A 26944-nucleotide genomic window follows, 5' to 3' on the forward strand; every position below is an offset into this window, starting at 1 on the left:
TAATCAAAGCACAACCTGAATTTTGGAAGAAGTAGTATCTTAACAACACTGGAGATTCGATCAGATTGAAAGAAAGACTGAACTAAAGCAAATATGTCACATAGGAACACAGATCCGTGTTCGTTGATAAATTTGCAGAGACAATATATTTTGGATCAAATTAAAGGTATCCAAGCGCAAGGTACGCTATATGCATTAATCATTGATGATAGAACTGAATCGCTCTTGAACCAGGTAATATCGAAAGATAGCGTATTACGAGTTGTCACCTCCATAGAGAAGTTGGATACGAAACGTCGACAACAATCGTTTATTGAGGCAATTTATTTTGTTGAATTGACACCCTATACCATTAAATGTATGATAGCAGATGTCGAGACCAATAGGTACAAGAAAGGACATGGATTATTCTTGCCTTTGGTTCAGGGAGAAATGGAAGTATCACATTTGTATAACTCACCAAAATTCATGAATAATCCGAAGGTGTTGAATTATTTCAATAATGGGGAAAGTGTTAACTTTATTAATTCTAGCTTTCACCCGATTGAGAGTAGAGTTTTTCTTGCCGACGATAAGACGCCCAACTCTATGCCAATATATTACAACGAAAACTGTGCTGAATTGGTGTTGCCACAAATCAGAATTGCAGCAAAATCTTTGGTTAATTTGATGGTTTTAACAGGTGAATACCCGTTGATAAGGTTTTATTCACCACAGAATCCTACTCATAAAGCATCTAGACTTCCTGAATTGCTTGCGGATGAATTTCAGAGACAGATTGATAATTACGCTCGGTTAAATCATGATTATCCGCCACCATCTATTCAAGATAAACCAAGATCGATCTTATTGATTACGGATCGTACGTTGGACTTGTTTGCTCCATTATTACATGAATTTAGTTACCAAGCGATGGCAATGGATATCGTACATAGTCTAGAGCGTGATGGTGTTTATTGTTTCAAATCTGAGAATGAGAAAGGTGAGGTGAAGGAAGTCAAAGCAACTCTAGAAAATGAAAATGACGAAGACTGGGTTAGTTTAAGGCATTTGCATATTATCGAAAGTTCTGAACTTATTATGAACAAAATTAACGAATTGATTAAAAAGAACCCTTTGATGGTCGACAGAACCAAGGCGACTACTTCAAGTGATTTGATGTTTATTGTTGCACACTTAAAAGGGTTTGACGAAGAAAGAAAACAAATTACATTGCATAAAAACTTGATTGATGAATGCCTTGATATTAATGCTAATCGTAAATTGGCTGAATTTGCTGCAGATTTCGAGCAGAATTGTACTGCTGGGGGAACTAGTTTCGAAGGGGTCAAGAATAAGCAACTTGCAAATGATTTGATTGATTTATTAGCTAGAGATGATTTGCATGTAAATGATAAAATGAGACTAGTTTTAATTTACGGATTATACAGAGGAGGTTTGATCGATGCAGATTTTGTTAAGCTAGTGAAATTTATAGGTGTTAGAGATCGCCAAATTATTTCTCTTATATCACGTTGTTTCACCAATTTGCATAAACTAGGCTTTCCGGTCATTAAATCGAGCGTTAAAGATAAACCTTTGAAAAAGGAACTGTTTCATACGATTAATAATGAAGGAACTTATAACACTTCGAGGTTTGACCCAGGATTGAAAGCTGTCTTACAGAAGGCAACAAAATACCAGTTAGACGAAGAATGGTTTCCGTATTTCCGTGATAAACCCTTAGAAGATGATATGCCGGCTTCTGCTACTAGCTCTAATAACAGTAATCAAAATGGAACTACGAATAGTTCCTTAAGAAACCCAAGAATCAAGGCTTCGTGGGCACAGACATCTAATAAGGTTTCTCTGAATATTAATTCTGTTAACAGACCAAAGCAAAGGATATTTTGCTATGTTGCAGGTGGAGTAACCTATTCTGAAATGAGATCTATCTATGAATTGTCTAATGCTACGAACAAAGATTTCTACTTAGGATCCGAATCCATTTTAAAGCCAAGAGATTTCTTGATTGGTTTACAGAGCATCGATACAGTAAAACTGATAAATGATCTCAATTTGAACTTATACAATGAAATGACATCATCTAAAGAGGTTCCAATAGAGTTGTTCGAAACAAACCAACCAAAGATTCCCCAGCCAGCTGCTTCCAGTGATCTTACAGGCATTAATACTGGTCCACAAACCCCACTGCATTACCAAAAGAGAATGAGTGGAAGTGAAACCTCAAGTCCATCTGCCATACCTTCGGAGAATAAACAAACAAAGGATAAGAAAAGAAGCAAGTTGAAGAAGTTATTTAGATAGATAAAATTTAGCAAATGCACGACGATATTAACATTTTAATTTGTAATCGTGAATTTTTCAGTATTACTGAAATTACTGAAGGAAGAGCTAGGACGTAGAACTAACATTAGAAGATAAAAATGGAGCAAGTTGATATACCTTCAATGGATACGACTCATCTCAATATTGGGTTTAGTCAGTTGCCGTTATTATTTTCATCTTTGCTGGAATCAACGAATGCGATGGCATTTAGTAATAACAGCTTTCCGACTCATGGGTGGCTAGGCTGTTCACATAAAGATGGTTGGGCACCATTATCTCCATTCTACAGTGATATTTCTCCGTGCTTTTTACAGGGTATAATATTTGGTATCTCATCCATTTTAATGATTGGTGCTGGTACATACCAGATTGGCGTTTTAAGGAAAGTAAAGGCTAATGTCAGCAATAGAGTTTCATGGTCATTTTATGCTAAGCTAATATTAGTAGCCTTGCAATTGGCGTTCCAAATAGGACTTTTTGTAACTTATAATGGGAAGGACATTATTGCTTTATCATTGGTTTTGAATGTGGTTGCAACTATAGTTAGTTTCGGTTTACACTATATCGAGCAATTTAAAACGACCATACCAAATGGAATCTTACTCTTTTATTGGTTGTTCCAAATTATTTTAAACCTCGGGAAGATAGTAAATCTAAACTTAAGAAATGCTATCCATAGTCATTTTGCAATTATTACAATTGTATCTTGTGCAAATGCTTTCTTTATTTTATTTTTAGAAGTATATTTCCCTGTACAACCAAGAATACCTTTCAAGTCTACTGTTAGAACTTCGCCATATGATTCAGCTAATGTTTTTTCTAAGATTACATTTAATTGGATGGGCTCATTGATGAGAAAAGGTTACGTCCAATATTTGACTGAACGTGATTTACCTCCTTTGCCTAGAAACTTGAAGTCTTCTAATACATCGAGTGCATTTAATCATTATTGGAATACACAAACCAGTAGACCTTCATTAGCTTGGGCACTTTCGAAAGCATTTGGTTCCTCTTTTTTAATTGGCGGTGTTTTTAAGGGTTTACAGGACTCTTTAGCATTTGTTCAACCTCAATTATTGAGATTACTTATTAAGTTTGTTAATGAGTATTCTGAATCATTAAAGAGAGATGATCCAATTCCATTGACAAAAGGTTTTATGATTGCGGGGTCTATGTTCGTTGTTTCAGTTACTCAGACTGCCTGCTTACATCAATATTTCCAAAGAGCTTTTGATTTAGGAATGAAAATCAAGACTTCATTAACTTCTATCATCTACAACAAATCCTTGGTTTTATCAAATGAAACAAAACAAGAATCGAGTACTGGAGATATTGTTAATTTAATGTCTGTTGATGTTCAAAGATTACAGGATTTAGTTCAAAACTTACAAATTATTTGGTCTGGTCCATTCCAAATTATATTATGTTTGTTATCTTTACACAATTTATTAGGAAAGGCTATGTGGGCAGGTGTCGGTATTATGCTTATAATGATTCCTTTGAATGGAGTAATTGCGAAATACCAGAAGAAGCTTCAAAAGCGCCAAATGAAAAATAAAGACGAAAGGTCGAGGTTGATTAGTGAGATTTTGAATAATATTAAATCATTGAAATTGTATGGCTGGGAGCATCCTTATTTAGGTAAGTTGAGTCATGTAAGAAATGAAAAGGAATTGCGTAACTTGAAGACGATGGGTGTATTTGGTGCAGTTTCTGTATTCACTTGGAACTTGGCTCCATTTTTGGTGAGTTGCTCTACATTTTCTGTCTTTTTATTATTTGAAAAGAACAAAACTTTGCTGACTGATATTGTTTTCCCTGCGTTAGCATTGTTCAATTTGTTATCTTTCCCATTGTCTGTTGTTCCTATGGTTATTACAAATATTGTTGAAGCACAAGTAGCACTTTCAAGATTAACAAAGTTCTTAACTAGTTCTGAAATACAAACAGATGCAGTCATAAAAGCTCCAAGAGTTAATAGACTTGGTGATGTCGCAGTTTCCGTGAAAGATGGTACATTTTTATGGTCTAAGAATAGAAATGATGACAATTATAAGGTCGCCTTATCCCAAATTAATTTTGAGTCTAGGAAAGGTAACTTGGATTGTATTGTTGGTAAGGTTGGTTCCGGAAAATCTTCCTTAATTCAGGCTTTTCTCGGCGATTTATATAAGTTAGATGGTGATGTTAGACTCCATGGTAAAGTTGCCTATGTATCACAGGTCCCTTGGATTGTTAATGGAACTGTTAAGGAAAATATTTTATTTGGACATAAGTATGATGCCGAATTCTATCAGCACGTTTTGAAAGCATGTGCGTTGACGGTTGATTTAAGTATATTACCTAAAGGTGATAAAACAGAAGTCGGTGAAAAGGGTATTTCATTATCTGGAGGCCAGAAGGCAAGACTTTCCTTGGCAAGAGCGGTATATGCAAGAGCTGACGTGTATTTATTGGATGATCCATTAAGTGCTGTTGATGAGCATGTTGGAAGACATTTGATTGATCATGTTATAGGCCCTCTGGGATTATTAAAATCCAAATGTAAGATATTAGCAACCAATTCTATTGGTGTGTTAAGTATTGCTAATAATATTCATATGGTTAGTAATGGTAAAATTGTGGAGCACGGTACGTATGATGAAATCATGAAACAAGAGTCTAGTCTTTTACGTCAATTAATAAAGGATTTTGGTAAGAGGAAGGAAGAATTATCTAATGAAGAAGAATTCAAATCTGAGAATGAAGATAAAATAAATTTGGAAAATTTGGAATCTGATTGTGACTTTGAAATAGACAGTTTACGAAGAGCGTCGGATGCGTCTTTAATTCCAGATGACGAACGTGATGTTGAAGAAGAAGAGGAAGATGAAGAAGCTAAGGGGAGAAAAGAACATCTCGAGCAAGGTAAAGTCAAGTGGAATGTTTATTTGCAATATGCGAAGGCTTGTAACCCGAGCAGCGTGATTATTTTCTTAGTGTCGACCGTGTTGAGTATGCTTGTATCTGTTGGAGCCAACGTTTGGTTAAAGCATTGGTCTGAAGTGAACAGTAGATATGGTTATAATCCAGACATCCTTAAGTATTTGGGAATTTATTTCTTATTGGGATTTGGCAGTTCTGCGTTAGTTTTGGTTCAAACATGCATTATGTGGATCTGGTGTACAATTCAAGGTTCTAAAAGATTACATAATGATATGGCTATAAGCGTGTTGAGAGCTCCAATGTCATTCTTTGAGACAACACCAATTGGAAGAATTTTAAATAGATTCTCCAATGATATCTATAAAGTTGATGAAGTTCTTGGTAGAGTATTTGGTATGTTCTTCAGTAATTCGACTAAAGTTTTATTTACCATCATTGTTATTTGTTTTTCTACTTGGCAATTCATTTTCCTTATACTCCCTCTTGGTGCGTTATATGTTTATTATCAGCAATATTACTTGAAAACCTCTAGAGAATTGAGGAGGTTGGATTCTGTCTCAAGGTCACCAATATTCGCAAATTTCCAAGAATCCCTCAATGGAGTCTCCCTTATTAGAGCTTATGGTCAAGAAGAAAGATTTAAGTTCATGAATGAAAGTAGAGTGGATAGAAATATGAGTGCCTACCATCCCGCCATCAATGCTAATAGATGGTTGGCTGTTAGATTAGAATTTTTAGGTTCAATTATTATTTTAGGTGCAGCTGGATTATCCATCTTAACTTTGAAATCGGGTCATTTATCAGCTGGTTTGGTTGGTTTGTCGGTGTCCTATGCTTTGCAGGTCACGCAATCACTTAACTGGATTGTTAGAATGACGGTTGAAGTTGAAACAAATATTGTTTCTGTTGAAAGAATATTAGAATATTCTCAATTGACACCAGAGGCACCAGAAGTTATTGAAGATAATAGACCGAATAAAAGTTGGCCTGAATCTGGGAAAATTTCATTTAATAATTATTCAACAAAATATAGACCTGAATTAGATCTAGTATTGAGAAATATCGACTTGACTATTAACCCTAGAGAAAAAGTGGGTATCGTTGGGAGGACTGGTGCTGGTAAGTCGTCGTTAACTTTAGCATTATTTAGAATCATTGAAAGCTTTCAAGGTAATATTAGCATTGATAACGTTGACACTAGTTCCATCGGATTAAGTGATTTAAGACACAAATTATCTATAATTCCACAAGATTCTCAGGTGTTTGAGGGTACCATTAAATCCAATTTGGACCCTACGGATGTTTTCACTTCGGATCAAATTTGGAAAGCATTGGAATTATCACATTTAAAAGACCATGTGTTAAAGATGTACGAAGAAAATGAAGATGAGGGAGTAGCAACTGCATTAGATGTGAAATTATCAGAAGGTGGATCTAATTTATCTGTTGGACAACGACAATTAATGTGCCTTGCGAGAGCATTATTAATTCCTTCACACATATTAGTGTTAGACGAAGCTACGGCTGCCGTTGATGTTGAAACTGACCTCGTGTTACAAGAGACTATTAGAAGGGAATTCAAGGACAGAACAATTATGACTATTGCGCATAGATTGAATACAATTATGGATTCCGACAGGATTATTGTTCTTGAAAATGGTGAAGTTGCTGAGTTTGATACACCTGCCAATTTATTGAAGAATAAACAGTCGTTATTCTACGCTTTGTGTAAGCAAGGTGGTATTTCTGAGGATTAATTAATGATTCTTTCATTCCAGGTTATTATTATTTTATATAACTGTTAAACAATATACAACGATATATAATACTTTTTACAATCCGTTCAATGTTCACTTCTCTTTCTCAAAGAGTTGATATAATACAAGGGGTAAAATTGATCTCTTGATTCTACTTCACAATTATTCGCTGTAGAAATAGCTTTTGACAAATTAGATCTATCAACAATTTCTAAATTATTTGAATCGTTATTTATTTGATAGAATTCCAATAAATCATCGCCCGATTCTATATCCTTTGAAGCGATAAAAGTCCCTGACGACTGGTCCAAACAAATATCAACTAAGGAATAATTAACTTTCAATGTGCACTTATGTATAATTGAAAAATCGTCTTTTAATTCAAATAATAAAACACAGTTCGTATTTTCACATAGAACAATAAGTAGCTTTTCACTTGATTTAGGATTAACATACGTTAATATTTTAGAAATAGAAATTTCTCTCTTGGAGTCTTCAGTAAGAAATCTTTCAGGAGGTAAATGGGAGTCAGTCAAAAATGGTTGAATTAAGTCACGTAACGGAACCTTGCTAAGCAATTCATTTTTATACCAATTCCACAAGCAAACAAATTCATCTCCTCCACCACTGATCAATAAGTCTGTATTAAAATCAGGAATATGTAATGACGAAACAAACTCACGATGACCAAACAACCAATGTTTGACAATATAAGATTTTGGATAATTTGACACCTTTATATGCTCATCTCTATCACCAGTTAAAATAAACTGCTTTCCATTATGTTCGGCGATTTTAACATCACTTAACATTGAGACATGGCCTAATAATGGAGATAATTCTTTCTCATCAATTGCTGCTTCTGAGTCAATTTCAATAGTATAAACATCACCGAACTTATCGGCTACAACGACTGTCCTATCGTCGATAGAAGTAGATACTGCACAAGGTCTTTTTGGAAAGACTTGACGTTTAATAAGTGTTAGGCAGTTTTCAGTATTTTCAAAATCGATACTAAAAATAATGACTGATTTATCACTATCAGTAATCCCAATTAAGAACTTTTCATCCTTTGATAATGTTAAAGCTCTAATGTAATTGTAGATTGGTGGAGCACCAGGACCAGGCACTGGGATTTTTGGTACTTTAATTGGTTTTGAAACACTCGATTTTTGTTTCTTATAAGGCGCAGTGTTCTCTTGTTCGGTGTCTTCGCTGGTTTGTGTTAATTCTTCTTGTTGCGCTTGCAACACCTTAATTTTTTCTTCTTGTTGTTTCTTCAAAGAAGTATTACTGTTAACTTCATCGATCCAAACTCCAAGTAATGATCCTGATTCCAAGTCAAAAACTTGTAAGTTGTTTTTCACAGTAGCAAATAAATGCTTTCCAGACTTATCTGTGGTTATGATTTGAAAAGGGTGTTTCATTTGTGCATATATAAGACCTACTGATCAACTGGCAGCTCAAAAGGTTTCTCTTTGAAAAATTTAAGATGAGTTCCAAGTCACGTGGTGCTCTAACGTTTTGCAACTAAATTTCTCTAAAGCTTTAATTGAAGAAAATATGCTAATATACTGTACTTTCTACTATTTATGTACTATCAGGGAGTAAATACTTGGAATATGTTTTCATTATCTTTCAAAAGTTTTATACATGTATGGATAAACCTTAGGATTTCTTTTTAAATCCCCAACCACTGGTCCAACTAGATATTCTATTTCCAATTGGCTTCGTAGGAGTACGGGGAATGTCTTCTTTGCTTGAAGCAGACAGCTCCTTCGTTTCTTTTTCTTTATTATCATCTGCATTAGTAGCTTCTTCTGAACTAGGAATGAACTTTTGCGCTTTCATCTCACTATCCAACACCGATGAAGGCTGATTCGAATTTAATCTCAATTTCAAATTATTAAAAAGAGCTGTAAATTTATATTGTTCGCTATCATTTATTAATCCAACGCTTATATGTTTTGGATCTAAGAAGTTGAAAATAAATTCATCTGCCATCTGATTCCAAATTTTGAAGTTGTTAGTAGTAAGCCAGCATTCAATAAATTTCGAATTAAATAATGTTAGATTTCCGTTATCGATATTATTGAGATTTACATCTTCTTCTAAATGCTCCACAATAGTTGAAGAATCGGAAGATGGCTTACCATCGCTATTTTCATTCTGATGTAAGGTAACGTTAGAAAACCCCGGTGGAGGCTGGTTGAATTTTTCGCTGTATTGGTTATATCTCGTTGTGGATAGTAAAGATAAAAGATAGTCCTCGAACTCAAACCGTACAAAGTCGTCACTTCCAATGAATTGTTCATTATCGATATCATTCTGCCATTCATCTTTTTCATTACTCTTGATTTTGCTAATTAACGCATTTACAAACTTTTTATCCTTTGATGTTAAGTGCAATTCTTCAGGTTTTCCTTTAGGATAGCTTAGCTCATTTGTATCTAAATTAATTAATAAATCGACATTTAACGACTCCAGCTGATTAACGAAAAGTAAATTAGAACAGCCTACCATGTAAGACCTTGTTTCGGAAGCACTCAATTCACTTAACTGTTGTAGAGGTAAATATGGATTCCAAAATGAGCCTTTTGTATTGAAGACTTGTAAGGGTAAACCAAAAAATCTTAGCATTGATTGTCTACTGCTAGTATTCAACGAATTTGGTTTTGTTAATGGTCCATTAGTTTCAATAAAATCTGACAATGGACAACCTGAATTACCGAGGTTGTTAATCAAATTTGGTATAAGCGATATTAAATTATTCTGAAATTGAGTTAGCATTTCCAAATTATTATTCGAGTATATTAGAATTTTCTTCTCCAATAATAAGGCCTTAAAAATTACCAATAGGTTCGTTTTAAACTTCAGAAGTGTATGCTTTAGATTTAAATTAACAAAGAATTCATCCTGCCTTTCAACAAATTCATTTAAACTCGATTGCTTCTTTGATGTAGAGTCTTTTATCACTCCCTCCTTTTCTTTAACCCTGAAAGTTGTATTCAAGTTATCATATAGACTTTCTAATATCTCGGTGTTACCAAAGTTGTTTTGTAAGAAATAACTAGCGGATATAATTGATAATTTTTCCTTTATGATCTGAAAGATCGGCTGATTCTTAGCAATTACTACAACCGCCTTCTGAACTATCGACCTTGTGATATCCTTGTTCCTTGATATCTCTTCATCAGAGAGGTCGCTTGTCTTGACTTGCCTTACGCATGAGCACCCAAATAGCGTTTCCAAATGCCTTGGATCACCGTCGAAGCTATTATAATCTTCTCCATCATCGTATGATTTACCGGTCTTAAAGTCATATACTAAGTTAAAGTTGGAAAAGGTTTCTTCGAATAGATGAGATCCATCTGGTAAGGCTTGAAATGGTAAATTCTTAAATAATTTATTGTCCTGTGGGTACAGTGGGTAATAGTTCGATCTCCACCATTGAATCTCAGGACCTCTAACATGATGAAAATCAACTAAACAAACAGCAAAAATCATATCATTAACATTAGTATTCATGCCCTGTGTAAAGCTCGTTTCCACGATCGGTAGATTGCGTATTTGTATTGATTTCTTGCGCTTCACAGAGCCCGGCGTTGATACCGGCGTTTCGTCACTAGCTGACGAAATTGACTTATTTCTGCTCCCTAAACGCATTGGTCTACAATGAAATTCTCCATTCTTCTCCTCTGATGTTCTCCTTTCTTGTCTTTTAGCCAATCTAATCGGTTTGATGGTGAATTCCTCATTTCCGTGATTGCTAATACTCGAAGGTATTGTTGATGCTGAAGCAGTCGTTACTGCAGTCGATGGTTCCTGAAAGGGATTAGATTCGCTGGGAGAATTGGTCGATATACCTAACCCTATATCATTAGTTTCGTCCATGATATCATCTATAAATTTATCCTATATCACTATATCTAAGAGTATTTTGGCGATGGTACAAATATTCTCACCTAAAATATACGATCATCTACTCACCGACTTAATCGATCAGCACACTTTTTTTTACACCAATAAACATTCATTCTTGTTCGTCCGAGTTACGATCTTACCTGTGACATTAATTCGGGTCTCTATAGCCATGGTATAATATCATAGACGTCTACCTGTGGTCTGTGGTTAATATGGATAATTACAAATTATCACGTGCGTTATCTAGTAGTATTTATGAACAGATCGTCGATTGATAATAAAGTCTTTGTAGCTGGCATTATAAAATGGGGTTGAAACAGGACGATAAGTTCCCAACTGATGTTACATTTAAGTACATTCCAATCGAGTTAAATAATACCCAGGATCCTTTGACATGCGAGCAGCCAATTTTGCTTAAACTTGATAAGCATTTGGAAGAAACGGATGGGAATACTTTAATTGTTTCTGTCCCTGGAGCATTTACTCCCACATGTACCGCAAATCACATTCCCCCATTTTTGACCAATTTGTCAAAGTTAAAGAAGGAAAAGAACATTGGATCAATTATAGTTATTAGTGCTAATGATGCATTTGTTTTAAATGCTTGGGGAAAATTGTTACTATCCACAGTAAAAGTGACAGAACCAGCACCTAAGATTTTCTTTGCTTCAGATGGAAATGCTGCTTTCAGTAAGGAGTATGATTTATCGGTTGATGCTTCTGCCAATGGCATGGGTATCAGAACTGCTAGGTATGCTATTGTCGTTGAAGACAAAACAAGAAAGATATCATATTTGGGCAAAGAAGTTGAAAGAGGTGTCAAGTTCAGTGGAATTGACGCTATTTTACAAGCAAAATTGTAATTGGTCTTATCTTGATGTAGCTAATTAGTTATTTATTGAATATAAAACTAGACTGAATTTATCACTTTTAGCAATGAAGCCATTGTAAATCCAATGAGACCGAAGAGATTAACTACAACAGAAGTAGCTTCACAGCAAATTGATTATTGTAACTACCAATTGTTCTAGCTCCCTGATATTGATCGGAATTTTTACCTGATTTGCAATAAGCAAGCATGCAGTCGCAGACTTTGTAACACGGAAGAATGGTCAATTGAACAGGTAATAGCAAGTACTTGCTTAATTGCACACACAAATTGTACACGGATCGTTTAACCGTCTAAATTAATAGACGTTCGAGCAATGAACGCTGAATATACGGCTATGTATTGCATCTGTTGATATATAATTATATAGAATAACTACCCCGCGGAATGCTCACACAAACCAGTCGACTGTCCGGTTTCAGGAAATTTACAATTCACCGGAAGCATCGATAGTAATTCTAGACTTGGTAGCACCAGAACCAGAACCGTAGGATTCGACCTTCTTGACAATGTCGAAACCATCGACAACTTCACCGAAAACGACGTGCTTACCATCTAACCATGGGCATGTAACAGTGGTAATGAAGAATTGGGAACCGTTGGTGTTTGGTCCTGCGTTAGCCATGGACAATAAACCTGGTTTCTCGTGCTTCTTGACGAAGTTTTCATCACGGAACTTTTCACCGTAGATAGACTTACCACCGGTACCGTTACCTCTGGTGAAGTCACCACCTTGCAACATGAATTGTGGGATAACTCTGTGGAAAGTGGAGCTAGCGTATCCAAATCCCTTTTCACCGGTACATAAAGCTCTGAAGTTTTCAGCAGTCTTTGGGACAACATCGTCGTATAACTTGAAGGTAACTCTACCTAACTTGTTGCCATCGGCGGAAATATCAAAATAGACTTGAGACATGTTTAATTGATTAATTATTTAATTGATTAATATATGTAATTAATTAATTAAATGAAAAAGAACAAAATATTCCACTATGAACAACAATTTGCCGTTAAAGATACGTAGTCCAACATCCTGGTCTACGGGCACGACCTTTCCGGATTCCACCAAAAACGTGCTTTAACCGGAATTTCGATCGATCCAATCTTCGGTACGGCGAAGGGTGCAAAAAAATTGACGACATTATAAGCTATAGGGTTGATCCAGCAGCATTACGACAATTGAAAAATCTTAATGTTAAAATGATAAGGGTAGGATATTAAATTACGAATGAGGTCAGCTGAGTTGTACGTTAGACCAGTTGAATACGCCTCAAAAGTGGGTACTAGACATAAAACAATATGATCGCAGTGCACCCATACACCTTAACAAATATATCCCTGATTTGGTGTCGGCTTTTTACATTGAGATGAGGGTAATTATAATGGCTCTAAACGAGGTATATATCTTCATTTTTGGATAAATGTATTGGGCAGTTGGAAAAACACGTGCATGCTGTATGTAGACATGAAGCAATTCATGATGAGGCTAATTTTAGCTACAATTCTCTGCGTAGCTGCGGTACAGAAAGTTTTAGGGCAAATTTATGGGTTCCGTGTACTTGCAATAGAGCAAAATCGCAGCTTTAGAAGGAGTTAGGATATACATGAGAGATCATGCGAACAAATGAATACCTTCAGAAAGAGAGTCTTTGGCATTTACGACACTTGCAAAGTGTAATACGTAAATTGCAGTCGACCGCAGCATATTGCTGCAGCTGAAGTTTTTTTGTTAGTCCGACTTTAAAATGACAGCTTTAACTGCTGGTTTCATGATGGACTATAACATGACAATTTGTAAAGAACTCTCATCTAGATCTCAATTATGCCATCCAAAAGGTATGGAATTTTACCATTCCGTGTCTTTAAGCGGGCGTTGAATATATATCGAAGATAGTATATAAAGTGCCAGAAATAGCTCAGCAGGGCTTAAATAATTCGTGTAATTTGACATAATAATGCCTTACGTCATCCGTTTCCAATACCTCCATGCTATACTTACACGCTATGCATCCTACCAACAACCTCTGATCTACTAGTTCACACTTTATAAGAAGAAGCCTAGTAGAGAGTCATATTTATTTCTACTCATTGATTGTTGCCACCACATCCATCTGGCCGTTTCGCGACAAGAATTTTCGACTAATATAATAGGCACATTTTCCATAGCCACATGTGTGTACCACATGTAGTCTTGAAAATATCGCACAGGTGTGTATGATGTAACCTAATGCATCTCATGGCCTTTAAAGTCGTATTTATCAATCAAAATTCGAAAAAAATATGTACATGGGCAATTCAATCTCCAGGTATTACCCGTAGTACACAATACTGCTTGACGGATGTATCTATGGGCTTATTATAAATAAATTGGAAATTCGAATTTTATAATTTATTCTTACTTATTTATTTATTTGTGGTAACTATATCAAAAAGGGTTCCGTCAAGTTTCAGATTTTGCGAAGAGTACTACAATATCATTTAGATTCTCTTCTGAATAATTAATTGAGTATTGGTGAATACATCATAGCATTGCATCATGACCAAACTGTTATTAGATGAGTCGATGCCCCATAAAGACCTCAGGCAGGAAATCAAATTTATAGACAGATATTTGTGCCAGTACGTACACAATCCCATATTCAGTTCGATAGTGCTCATTGGGAGTTGTTGTTTTATAAATGGAATCCAATACTACGAAATATATACCAAATCACAATGGGAGTTGATCTTCATACAAGATTGCATTTTTGACTTCTTGCAGAATATCATCAGCTTGATATTTATATTACGGTTTTGTATCGGCAAATTTGGAAATGCCCCAATAGAAGCCGCGTTGTTAGTGTTGGAGAACATTGGATGTTTCAACTTAGTTTTCAACCAAAACTATTCGTTGTTAATGACCGATGTAAGTATTGCGTTCAAGGTATTTATTCTTTGGCAAATATTGTGTCCATATTTTATTCTCACCATAAATTTAGCTGATTATATTAATTGGAAAATAGGTGATTGCAAGCCCAAATCTTTACTCGGTAAGAACGATATTGTTCTTAGTTTCCATGAGTTGTTAATCGACACCAATAACAATTTTTTGCCCATATTTATTGCGCATTCATTCATAATAATCGATCTCAACTTCACGTTTGTTACATCCAACTGGATTATTTTTGCCTACAAGCTATCAATTTTCCTGTTGAAATTCTATTGCATATGCCGCTACATTCTATATGAGACTTGTTATATTGTGTACAACATCAATTTCACAGAGAGCTACAACTGGATTTATGACGATGTTAATGCAAATAACAATTGTAAACCCTTCTTACATGAAAACCCTAATCTTCAGAATAGGTTCTTGTTGACGAGTGTCAGTTTATGCATATGTGTGAATCTTTTATACATTGGTAGTTATTACATAAATTTATGTCCCTAAATATCCTTTCTTTTATATTTGGATACCTAATACTCCTTATAGCATATTATCGAAACTATGTTTTGTAGAAGTACCGTGTCTATATTAGCAAGGCTTTAAACCACAGAATGCATATCTATCAAATATTACATGGAGATTAGTTGTTCTGTACTCTCTTATATCTCTAGTTGTTACAAGTTTTCAATGATGTGTACAAAATTTATCGCATATTTTGCAGCCTGTGATAATTTCGCTAATATAGTATAAACCATTCGATATCAAATGTGACAATCGTATATTATATTTATGTCTTTGAATCATGCCTTCTATTAATACTTAGTATTATATAACTTCGAATGCCAATGAAAATGAGGCAAATTATTATATCAGCCTTCTTATAATGCAATTGATGCACAATATGTAATCGCCACAACGACTATATTTTCTTCACCATAGATTTTATTGATTCATGATTATTATCAATCAGAATCATCATCATAATTCGCAAACTTATAATTGAAATTGTGAAACAATGACTTTGTAATCATTATGGTGGGTTCGGTTTGTTCTTCGTTATTGTTCTCCTTCCCTATTTCTTCTCCTTCGTTTTCCCCCTCTTCTTCAACATGCAAGCTTATACCATTAGTATTAAAATTACCGACATCTTCATTAGTTTCTTGGTCGTATGGTGAATCTGAATCAGTTTCTGAATCTTCCTTTTGTGCTAGTATGGCTTCGGCTTCATCTTTATTATACATTGAATCTTTAACACTCTCATCATCTTTATTGAACAGAGTCAAATATGTAAATAATGAATGCTCATAAATATTAGATTTATGTGAATCATGCTCTTCTAAGTTGTGTACTTCTAATCTGACTAGTTCCAGTTCTATTTGTTCTTCTAATTCATTAGTGTTCTTATGATTTGTTAGTCTGATCTCGTTCATAATTGTGGGGTTACTATTCGGTAGAGAAGATATGTGTGGTATTGAAATTGGATCACTATTTTTAGGCTCACTCTCCTTTTGGTTTAGATTATCAATAGAAGTGAATTCATTATTAAAGAACTCAGGCTTGAACCTCTCACCATATACCCTATCTGTATCATTAAGGATCATTTTTTTATATGATTTATTAGACAAGTTGAATTTCTCCTTACTGTCTATATTGTCTCTTATTTCAACGTTCAACCTTTCGGGTAATTGTGAAAAGTAGTTATTAATTCTCATGGACCTACCTCCCGCTTTTTTAAGGGATTGATAGCCACTTTTCGGGATTTCAAAAAGATTAAGGCTATTAATCGCTCGATATATATCCCCGTGTGCTATTTTAAGCGGTGTTGTATCGTCTTCGAAAGGTATTTGTCTTTGATTTAACCAAAGCAGGACTATCTTATGTTCTAGAATCTTCAATAAAATCTTCTCCGTAGTAAGTCTAGCTATCTGATCAAATAATACAAGTGATTTGTAATGCAATTTTGGTACTAATTTGTTATTATGCAATGGTGTAATTTTATTATTCAGATATAAGCTTCTACTAAGCTCACAGGCAGTATCATAATTTATCAATCCTGTTTTTTCATCTTCGGCTTCTTCGATCGCTACTGCTTGATCCTCGGGTATATTACTTTCATTTCTATTCTTCTTTTGTCTTTTGCTTATAGTATACTCATTAAACTGACGCTTAAATCTTTGATTTTCATCATTAGTCTTGCTTCGTTCTCTTTGGCTTATCATTTCAGCCTGTATTTCCTCCATCCTTATAAATTTTTCACTCATTTCGTATGCTGCCGGTATATTCTCATATTTTATTAAATTTTTCCGGTTAGGTAAACTTTTAAACCTATATTCGACTTCTTGTTCGTCTTTAACTATTTTGACTTTATGATATTTCCGCCTCTTCACCACTTGACGTTTTAATCTTTTCAATTCATGCGCAAGACAATCGTAATAATTCATTATTTCAATAGCTGATTTGTCTGGTAGGTTATCGCAGATTGCATCGATTTGATGAATAGAGTACCTTGCAAGACAATTGAAAAATACTTCTTTCTGGTTATTAGTCCAAATTGTCCCACCACCATTTTCAAAATCCTTATCTCTTTTATATAACACCATACCCCTGCTATTGATCTTAGACTCCTGAAAATATGGTTTCTCATCATAAGTGTTTATTAATTTGTTTTGAAAGAATTCCTTGACCTCTCTATTAAGAAAATTGACATAATTAGGATTCCCTCTAAAAATTCTGTTATTTTTTTTGCCCGGTTCCGAATTTTCTTTCACGGTTGGTTTATTATACTGTCCACTTATGTTTTGGGTCATTGGTTCATTATAATCAATTATTCTCTACGTCATAGACTATTTTTACTATTATCTTCAATGTCATTGCAAACATATTTTTTTATTGATCTGATCATATCGAGTCTGCATATAATACATGCCACCAAATAAATTCTAATATTTCCTAGCTCTGTTTTACTATATAATTACATTGCTATGATATTGACATATTTTGGACATTTTCCTGTAAGCTGCTACTATTTTCAGTGACTGCGTGAGAAGTGTTTGATTGTGCTTGGTCTTCTTGTTGACCTTTTTGTTGTACACCATGTACATTGTATACCCTCTTGTCATTAAAGCTACTTCTTGTTTGGTTCATGTTTTCTGTATCTACATCGTCATCTGTATCAACCCATTCACCGTCACTTTCCTCTGGTTTGTGTATATTGTAATTTTGTAGTATTTCTGGTAAAAATGGCTTCGGTATATCGTCGTTAGTTTCTTTATGTTTTCCTACATCCTCAGCCTCTTCTTCGTCATAATAAATCTCCACATATTCTTCTGGGACTAACCCATTCTCACCACTTTCTGAGTCTTCTGCAACTAACCAACCTTGACCGTGTCTATAAGAAATCCATATGATTTGGCCCTCTGTCAATGCCACTTCGTTATCGTTTTCGGGTATAAAATCAAACAACGCCATTGCTTTGCAATTTATCTCATCGGATGAATAACTATGATCCTCGTCGTCACTACCACTTTCCCTATTATCATACCCATTGTCATATTCAAACCCTCTTTGTTCTGAATCGTCATCGTGCACAATGCTAAATTCGCCAACTCTTAAAGGATGTAATTCTGAATATGCAAAATCTATAATTGACGTACTAGCTGGAAATATATGACGGAATGTTTGCTGGCTTGTGTCTTTATTTTCTGTCATTTCTTTCAACTTGAAACTTTGGCTCACAAGTCAACTAAAATAATACTACAAAATAATAACCCCGGTTTATCTGATCCTCAATAATTATAATATTTCAAGTATATATCAGGGGTATATTTGATATTTCAATATTGATTATCTTGATTCAATTACTTGATTCAATCACTTAAATTAAATGCCCGATTTGTATGATCTAATATAAGGAATAATACGACATTAGTTTTTTATGTAATGTCGCAGATTGTTCATCACCAAATTATGAAACGACATATTTTTTTTCAGACTTGTATGTCATAAGATAGCATATTGGACCTTTAGTGTTATTGATAGTATCGGATATGGACCCACAAGAAGAACAACAGCTGGAACTTGAAGTTTTGGAATCAATTTATCCTGACGAATTGACGAAATATTCACCTACACATTTCAGTATCAAATTATCATTAGATACACCATCTAATCGCAAGCATAGGTTACTTTTAGATGTTAGATATCCCGCAGAATATCCCGAAGTGGTTCCAGAACTTGATATAATAATACCAGAAGAGGAAGAGGAAGAAATAAGTGATGATGAAAGTGATGATGAGAATGAAAACGAAACTAAACTTATGTTAAATTTGTCAGAAACCATTGAGTTTGAATCTCAGGACATAAATCAGTTGGTGTCCAAATTGATAGAAGAAGCTGATTTACAAGTCGGTATGCCATCGGTATTTGCGTTGGCGACACAATTAAAGGATGAAGCAGAATTTCTATTTCAGAATAAATTAGAACAAACACAGAAAAAATATGATGCAGATTCGTTAGCGAAAGAAATGGAAGAGCAGAAGAAATTCCATGGTACCAAAGTAACGAAAGATTCTTGGAATGAATGGAGAACAAAATTCAGAGAAGAAATGAAGGTTGCTGAAAAAGATTTAGAAAACTTTAATAAAATGCATAACGGTAAATTATCGGGCAAAGAAATTTTTGAGAAGGGTTTGGCTGGTGACGATGAGGATATTTTAAATGATATTACTGATAACGTTAAAAATGTCACGGTTTCATAGGCTCCAATAGTAATTTATAACTTAATGCATACGTGTTTATGAAATGTTAATTTTCGTTTATTATCAACTAGATAACTATATATAAATGTTATGGATACATATCAATCATGTATTTCCATATCGGTGATCCATTCCCAGACCTTCATTATCTCTCCATGATTTTCAATTAAATGATACCTTATATTTGAATTGTTCTCAATTTTATTACTGATCTTATTCCAAAGCGTTAGCTTTCTGGTCAAATTAGTTTCATTAGTCAATATCAAATCTCTTAACTGTGTTGATCCTATGTAAGATGGGACTTTATAATTAGTACTCTTAGATACCTTATATTGCTTCCTCAATTTTCTTAAGACCTCGTTGTAAATAGTTTCAATCTTCAACCTTTCTAATTTAAATTGTTCATATTTATACTTGAGTAATATAGCAGCAATAATCATACTAAGACACGCCATTATAATAGATTTGTACTCCATCATAGATTTGATTATCGTATTTTGTAATTGACATTTCAAGCTGAGGTTTGATAAGGACGTTGATCGAAAAACTTTGTCCTCTTTTTCTTCCTTTCCTGTGTTGTTAAAGTCAACGGTTGAAAATATGTCGCCAACCCTGAGTCCAGTCTATACTTAAATGTTAGTAATTCCGTGTTTAAAATAATGAATTCTTAAAAAAAATAACTTGCCTTACAATTATTTCAGGTTCTTTCTCCAATTCAATTACTGATCTTTGCCACAATTCTTCAAATTCTTCTTTTGTAATATATGGTGCCTTCATCAATAATAACAAATCGTGCAATTCGTCAACGGACAATCCTGCCTCAAAATTGTCAACGGGTGTCTTTCCACAATTCTTATTAGCATTCTTCGACCTTAATAGATCTAACGCTACATCAATCATAATTTCCAATTTTTCAGCTTTCTTGGTATCAGGGACGCACTTTTTCAAATTAGGATTAATAATAGGTAAGAATTCAAAGTACCAAGGTTTATATTCAACAAAATCTTCATAACAACCAATTTCTAAATAAGGATAACACCTTGCATGCGCTGGACATTTTACACAATTTGGCTTGAAATTGTTATCCAAATAAGTTCCAAACTGGACTAACCAACCTGGCAAGTCGCTTGATTGAGGAATAGTAGGCTGGTTTATTTCTTGGCCACAGTATCCAATTAAATATGTTTGTTCTCTATACCAATAACCAGATAAACCAATTGATAATATAATCAACCATAACCCGATAAACGAAAATATGCTTATTGGAGAAGGTTTTTTAATAGATATACTATTTTCTTTTTCCAAAACATCATTCAATTTTTCAATCTCTTCTTTAATGCCATTCTGAATTTTGTCGAACTTTTTACCTTTTTCTTCTTCTTTCTCTTCTTCGTCACTCAATCTATCCAAGTCTGGTTGTGAAATCTTTTGGTTCTTGTATCTTCTTGAACGTGGAGATGGTTTCTTGGTAGGGGTTTCACTCTTAATACCGGCGAAACTATTATCACTCAATTGGAAGTCCTTCGGAGGCAAGCCTTGAATAGTAATACCTAGCTGTGATGCTAAATCTGTGGATGTCAAAACATCTACTCCACTAGCTGAGCGCGTAGTAGAAGTTTTTCCTTTTGATTTGATTTTACTTTGCTCTTTGTCGAAATCATCCTGCTCTTCTGTCAATGATAAGAATGAGTTATCAGATATAGGGGATTTATTCTTTTTAGCTGAACTCTTAACGGAATTGGTTTTCTTAGACGAGGTTTTAGCCGATGATAAATGTTGATGGTTCTCACTAGACTGGGATGGTGTGGTATCTTGATGTAAAGTCTTTTTGTCACCAGATGCACTCTTTTTGTCACCTGGAGTAATATTGTTGTCGCCTAGAGTACTCTTCTTAACTGGCGTCTGTTTGTCAATTTTAATTGGCGTAGACCTTTTTGACGACGGTTTTTTAATCTTTGAAAGCTTAGGGCTCTTCACTTGATTAATTATGCTTTTTGAAAAAATGTCTGTATCTGAATCACTCGATTCATTGTCATCAAAGAGGTGACCTTTTTTATGAGATACAACTTTCGATGCTGTCGCAGAAGGTGACTTGGGAGACTTAGATGACGGAACTCTAGGCTTCTTATCGGGAGTATCGTTTTGGTTTTCATCATTTTCTCTATGTCTTTTTTTTGACAATGAGGGCGATTTATAATTCGATGGAGATTTGATATTATTTGTACCTGCAGAGCTAGGCGGCGACTGGAACACGTTCTCATTGCTGAATGAACTCTCCGACTTGGTCTCTGCTTTACTAGTTCCTTTGGAATCTGGTTTTCCGTCGTCTACATTCACCAGCTCCTGCCTGGTTTTTATCTCGATTTGTGATGTATCAGCACTGGCCGTAGCCTTGTCAGCTAATTCATCGCTGGAGGGTTTCTTCATCTTTTTCGAATCCTTGGGTTTTCGCCTCGTCTTCTTAGATTCCTTGGTTGCTACTTCGGTGTCCGATTCCATTCCTGAAACATCAGACGCCTGAGCAGACGTCCTCGTCGCCTTGGAGTTCTTCTCTTTTGTTGCGTCGCTATCCTCGAGTTCAGCAGATGTTGATCTCGTCGACCGGCGTACCGGCTTGCCAGTGGTGGCGTTGATAAACCCAACATCGTTCAGATTCTTTATCGATTTCTCATACTTTTGCAAGTGTTTCGACGCATTGGGCTTAACTTCATCGTTGAATATCATGATTAGATTGGTCTTCTTGGCGTTAGAAGGGTATGAAATATCGTACTCGTTGAGAATGCCTCTCAACTGGGCTACCTTCAAGGACTTGGGGTCAAAATCTAAATACACGTTAATACTGGAGTCTCATATATATTTATATCGCATTGTATTACTCACCTTCTTGAAGATACTGTTTCTCGTCCATTTTATGACAAACTGGTATGTACTATTGTAGGATCAGAAAAGTTTTATAGAAAAGTTAACAAAACAGAAGATAAATTGTGTAAACAACATGAGCGTCGGAATATGCATCCTTACATCCATATTGGTAAGCTCTGCATCCATACCTCTATATTTCCGCACATCCTGAGTAGTTCTCTCAGAGTTGTTAATGGCATTTCTACAGCTGTTATCCAATTCCAAAGAGTAAACTATCTATTTCCAGAGAGTAGAATATTCATGTCGAAGTGGACTACTCAACTTCAGGCTTGGCCAAGTTCCGATTCGCTGTAGACTATCCGACACTAAACTAAATACCCGATCGCCAGAAGAATACCCGAGAATCCATAGATCTCTTAACTCAACCCACCAAGCCGAACACACAGGGTGCTTGGGTCTCTACAATTAACATCCCTGCTAAGCGTTCAGAGTCCCTGTGTTGCTGAACCCATCAAAGGATCTGGAATCATCTGTCACGTACGCTGCGCATACAAATCCACACAATTCCTTGAGTTGAACTATTCTTTGTAGTGTTCGCTGTGCGAAGTAATTGGTATTCTACTAAATCAGCTTTAAATGACTTATACTTGGAAACTTCATGCGGTTGAATATGTACTTGCCTATTGCAGCATCATACGTCCAATACATAACCTGAAACTACCTCTCTCGGTGAGTATCCCTAACAGATATGCTAGCCACTGCAATAATCCTCAGTGTTTTTGACCCTGCGAAACAGACCATATTATGGTTCACCCGCTTAAGTCAGCGATATGCTGCATAATCGAACATTTCTATAAAAACCTGGCTATTATTACCATCACGCATCATTTGTTCGATATCAATCGGGGTTACGCGTCACAGGGCCTGCAACTAACCTCTCGACTTTGATACGGGAGATTGTTGGTCGGATAGGTATACCCACAGAATTGTTAGCGCGAGTCAGGATACCAATGTTGGGCACTATTATACAGGCCACGGCATCGGTACCCGATCCGGTGGTCGCCACCTGATGCCCCCATTTGATGATATTGGGGGCCCCCGCTTATGCCCAGACTATCGCAGTGGGCTGGGCTTTCGTCCTCAGACAAACCATAACTCCGGTCTTTCTGCCATCATGCTACGACTAGTCCAATAGACCACAATCGTTGAATAGTGCATTATTCTGGATTGTTGGCCTATGCGCCAACAGGGCAATCTCTCTTTCGGGGTTTCAGAAGCATCCGCTTATAGTTTACCGCATCTTCTGTATAGGTTGCGTGCGGCACATATTCGCTCCATACGTCTTAAGTATAACAATAGACTAGGTTTGGTGTAGTTTTTGAATTTTGTATGCTGCTATTGTGCACGGCTAATTAAACGAGCAAAGAGTTGTACAAGCGTCTTCCCGATTCGAGCGAATCGAAGCACCCTGTGAGCCGAGACTACGCTAGCTGCCGAGAATAGTTGCCCGCTAGCCTGGGCTCAGGCCTATGCACAACGGGCCAGTCATTAACGCTTTCGCCATCGTCCCACTGGCCGCCGCCGCTGTCGTATTCACCAATATTATTTGGATGATATATGTAGCGCGCGATCACCTGCCGTGACCAAGACGCCTTAATACTACTCGCCAACACAATTGTGCACCCGCTATCGTGCAGCTGGTGCCGAGACATTGAGCGCATTGTGCATCTGGGACTCTATCCAATACCTAACAATTGCTTTCCTTGCGCACCATGCAATGTAAGGTTCCCATATCAACAATCAATCACCTCGTTTAAGCAATTAACCACCCCAATTTCTCGACCTTCGTGCAATCAAGTAACCCTTTGGTGAGTTATTTCTGAGAAATAACGGCATTGCAGTGTCCTTTGCAGTAAGGTTAGAGGTTCTCAAGTATGCTTTGGTGGGCCAATGGGACAGTATTTATTAGACACACAATAAGCCCCCGTTATTGCAGTTGCCTAGAACGGGGAGGGTTTGACCCGTCTAAAATTAGCTAGGTTTCATCCTACGCAAGCGCATTGTTTACGGATATATAGTAGACCATATACTTTTGGCGAGGTGCACCTAATAATAATTACAGGTAAGGCTACCGTCGCACAATAAGGTTAAGGCATAATCTTTGCGTACGTCAGGATAGTGAAAATCAGTAATTCATAGGTCAAATTATATAAGAGCGACGACGTACACAAAATTCCAAAAGCGAGCCGAATTGAACCCAGCAGTATTGTACTACTCTTTAGCAAAAATTCGGAAGATACATAATAGACGCCATAATATATGCCACAATTGCCTTCAGTGTTTGAGTTGATAAACGATCCGCTTCATAACAAGCAGGATTAAGACGCCGCCGACGCCGCTACCCAGGATATCGTCGTCGAGCTCGTTATCAAACCCAGTGGATAACACATCACCTCCGCTTGTGAAGCCTCGAAATGCTAACAGGCTTTCTGACTCCAACATCGATTATTTCAACTACTACAGTCCACACCGGCAGTCGATTTCATCGTCGATAGACTCAGTATCCCGCAAATCATCCACCAACACATCGAATATCCCCACTTCCATATACCGCCACGACAGCATAGGACACCGTCACGAAAGCATAGGGCATCTCCAACATACGTCACGACAGAATAGCGTGAGTCAGGGGGCAAGTGAGACCCAGGGAGGAGCCATGGGAGGGCCCAAGACTACAAATGTCCTGTCAATAAACTCTATGTCGGCCATAACACCGGTCCAGGTATCTCCTCTGGCGTATACGGGACCCCAAATGGGTGGTTCTGGGACTAACCAGAGCGTTCTGGGTCCCATGAATGGGCTTACTAACGACCACTTTCTTTCGAATAGGTCTGCCAGTCTTCCACATGCACCGGTCGTTTATCACGGCCAGGATTACTATGGTAGTGTTCAGGGAACTAGCCAACCAGGCAGGCTGGTGTTTTATGCTACTGGGCAACATAGTCAAGGTACCAGTCCACCTAAAGGCCCGCTCTCGTATCCAACACACAATGCACCTACGGGACATCACAATGCCACCCAGCCTGAAGGGTATGCGAATCAACAGATAAATTTCACACATCCCATGTACGGACAAAATCACTCGGGTTCTCAGGGTGGCCCGGGTGGCCCCAATTCGGGCCAGCCAGCCTATAATGGGACTTACGATTACCAAATGATGCCATATTCAGTTCAACAGCCAGTTTACTACCCAGTGTATTCACAACTTCCCTATCATCAGGTAGAGGAAAATAACGCGTTAGTGAACAAAAGGAGAATTATTAAGAGAAGGACGAGAACTGGATGTCTTACTTGTCGCAAAAGGAGGATCAAGTGTGATGAGAGAAAACCTTATTGCTTTAATTGTGAACGGTCCAAGAAGGTTTGTCTCGGGTATGAAAACTTGTCAAAACTGAGGAAGAAGAGTAAGCCCGATTCAGATTCTAATTCCAATGATGATGATGAAAAAGATTAACATTTTAATTCTACGTTGTATTATGATATAAGGTATAATTCCTTTACTTTTATGTTCATTTCCTAATTTACTTTACATCAAATATTGGCGTAATCTCTATTGTGGATTATAGTCAATAATAATAATAGGATATAATAAGTAACTAAGTGCGTAACTAAGTGTATAATAGCGATAATTCTATTGCAATTACTTCGATAAGTGCAGAAAAGAAGGAGCATGTCTGCATTTTTGGTCGTTCACTTCGTTCACATCGATGCTCACTTGTTTTTTGTTGGCCCAGATGAAGATATATTTGCAACAAGACAATGCAGCTTCAAAGCATTGCTAGCCTGCGCGTACCGAGCCATATATTTTTAATCTATATTATTTAAAACTAATTACTTATTTTGTTGGACAACTGTTCCCATCTGTAGTTCTCGTACTTCAAATTAATTGTTTGATCCTTAAATTCTTGCAAGTGAGACCCAAATAAAATGTTTTTGAATAGAGTGAAATCACAAACACTCTCTTCAATAACTAACAGTCCCCAAGGATAGTTTCGGATATGATTTCCATTCTGAATGATATTGCTCGAAATAATACTAAAAGGTAGCTTATCCTGGATAGATTGAAATTCTTCATCATCTTCAAATCTAAATATGTTTATATTATGCAACTTGATATTATCCATAATTAATTTCTTATTTAATCGCAATTCGTCGTCTGTTAGTGTATCACTCTTGGAGATTACAGGAATAACATTCACCCTAGCACTTATGTTTTGAAGAACAATTATGTCAAGTGCACTGAGACCTCTACTGGTAGGTCTAATAAAATAAATGGCGACATGGATACGACTATCTTGCTTATGAGGGTTTCTATTTATCCGTAGCTCTTCGTCTAATATTAGTTTATATTCATTTTCAATGAATGATGTGATAAATTTACCAGTTGCATTATTCTCAAGCTTCAGGTTGAAATTCTGAGTATAATTAACTTTAAGTTGAATGGGCATACTATTCGGCTCAGTGACGTCTATTTGCTTTAGTAATTGACTCTTGTTTACCGATAAAAATATACATA

General features: G+C 36.1%; 12 protein-coding genes across 12 annotated transcripts; 6 read left to right on the forward strand and 6 right to left on the reverse strand. All coding sequences in view use genetic code 12, as the record gives it.

Annotated features, from left to right (window-relative positions):
- Positions 1-93: 93 nt before the first annotated feature.
- DEHA2E17600g (DEHA2E17600p) lies at positions 94-2307 on the forward strand (the record flags this gene model as incomplete). Its single annotated transcript, XM_460065.1, has 1 exon — positions 94-2307. One exon carries the CDS (start codon positions 94-96, stop codon positions 2305-2307), a length of 2214 nt encoding a protein of 737 aa, XP_460065.2.
- Positions 2308-2426: 119 nt separating this feature from the next.
- DEHA2E17622g (DEHA2E17622p) lies at positions 2427-7010 on the forward strand (the record flags this gene model as incomplete). Its single annotated transcript, XM_460066.1, has 1 exon — positions 2427-7010. The coding sequence occupies one exon, from the start codon at positions 2427-2429 to the stop codon at positions 7008-7010; it is 4584 nt and encodes a 1527-aa protein (XP_460066.2).
- An 86-nt stretch (positions 7011-7096) lies between these two features.
- DEHA2E17644g (DEHA2E17644p) lies at positions 7097-8437 on the reverse strand (the record flags this gene model as incomplete). The annotated part of the gene is made up of 1 exon (XM_460067.1): positions 7097-8437. The coding sequence occupies one exon, from the start codon at positions 8435-8437 to the stop codon at positions 7097-7099; it is 1341 nt and encodes a 446-aa protein (XP_460067.1).
- Positions 8438-8678: 241 nt separating this feature from the next.
- Positions 8679-10904, reverse strand: DEHA2E17666g (DEHA2E17666p; the record flags this gene model as incomplete). The annotated part of the gene is made up of 1 exon (XM_460068.1): positions 8679-10904. One exon carries the CDS (start codon positions 10902-10904, stop codon positions 8679-8681), a length of 2226 nt encoding a protein of 741 aa, XP_460068.2.
- A 335-nt stretch (positions 10905-11239) lies between these two features.
- DEHA2E17688g (DEHA2E17688p) lies at positions 11240-11797 on the forward strand (the record flags this gene model as incomplete). Its single annotated transcript, XM_460069.1, has 1 exon — positions 11240-11797. One exon carries the CDS (start codon positions 11240-11242, stop codon positions 11795-11797), a length of 558 nt encoding a protein of 185 aa, XP_460069.1.
- A 453-nt stretch (positions 11798-12250) lies between these two features.
- Positions 12251-12739, reverse strand: DEHA2E17710g (DEHA2E17710p; the record flags this gene model as incomplete). The annotated part of the gene is made up of 1 exon (XM_460070.1): positions 12251-12739. The coding sequence occupies one exon, from the start codon at positions 12737-12739 to the stop codon at positions 12251-12253; it is 489 nt and encodes a 162-aa protein (XP_460070.1).
- Positions 12740-14359: 1620 nt separating this feature from the next.
- On the forward strand, positions 14360-15253 carry DEHA2E17732g (DEHA2E17732p; the record flags this gene model as incomplete). The annotated part of the gene is made up of 1 exon (XM_460071.1): positions 14360-15253. One exon carries the CDS (start codon positions 14360-14362, stop codon positions 15251-15253), a length of 894 nt encoding a protein of 297 aa, XP_460071.2.
- Positions 15254-15711: 458 nt separating this feature from the next.
- Positions 15712-17556, reverse strand: DEHA2E17754g (DEHA2E17754p; the record flags this gene model as incomplete). The annotated part of the gene is made up of 1 exon (XM_460072.1): positions 15712-17556. The coding sequence occupies one exon, from the start codon at positions 17554-17556 to the stop codon at positions 15712-15714; it is 1845 nt and encodes a 614-aa protein (XP_460072.2).
- Positions 17557-17728: 172 nt separating this feature from the next.
- On the reverse strand, positions 17729-18457 carry DEHA2E17776g (DEHA2E17776p; the record flags this gene model as incomplete). The annotated part of the gene is made up of 1 exon (XM_460073.1): positions 17729-18457. The coding sequence occupies one exon, from the start codon at positions 18455-18457 to the stop codon at positions 17729-17731; it is 729 nt and encodes a 242-aa protein (XP_460073.1).
- A 338-nt stretch (positions 18458-18795) lies between these two features.
- Positions 18796-19506, forward strand: DEHA2E17798g (DEHA2E17798p; the record flags this gene model as incomplete). Its single annotated transcript, XM_460074.1, has 1 exon — positions 18796-19506. The coding sequence occupies one exon, from the start codon at positions 18796-18798 to the stop codon at positions 19504-19506; it is 711 nt and encodes a 236-aa protein (XP_460074.2).
- A 4343-nt stretch (positions 19507-23849) lies between these two features.
- On the reverse strand, positions 23850-24089 carry DEHA2E17820g (DEHA2E17820p; the record flags this gene model as incomplete). The annotated part of the gene is made up of 1 exon (XM_460077.1): positions 23850-24089. One exon carries the CDS (start codon positions 24087-24089, stop codon positions 23850-23852), a length of 240 nt encoding a protein of 79 aa, XP_460077.2.
- A 995-nt stretch (positions 24090-25084) lies between these two features.
- Positions 25085-25882, forward strand: DEHA2E17842g (DEHA2E17842p; the record flags this gene model as incomplete). The annotated part of the gene is made up of 1 exon (XM_460078.2): positions 25085-25882. One exon carries the CDS (start codon positions 25085-25087, stop codon positions 25880-25882), a length of 798 nt encoding a protein of 265 aa, XP_460078.2.
- Positions 25883-26944: the final 1062 nt, after the last annotated feature.

The sequence above is a fragment of the Debaryomyces hansenii genome, assembly GCF_000006445.2.
Source record: "Debaryomyces hansenii CBS767 chromosome E complete sequence".
NCBI lineage: Eukaryota > Fungi > Ascomycota > Pichiomycetes > Serinales > Debaryomycetaceae > Debaryomyces > Debaryomyces hansenii.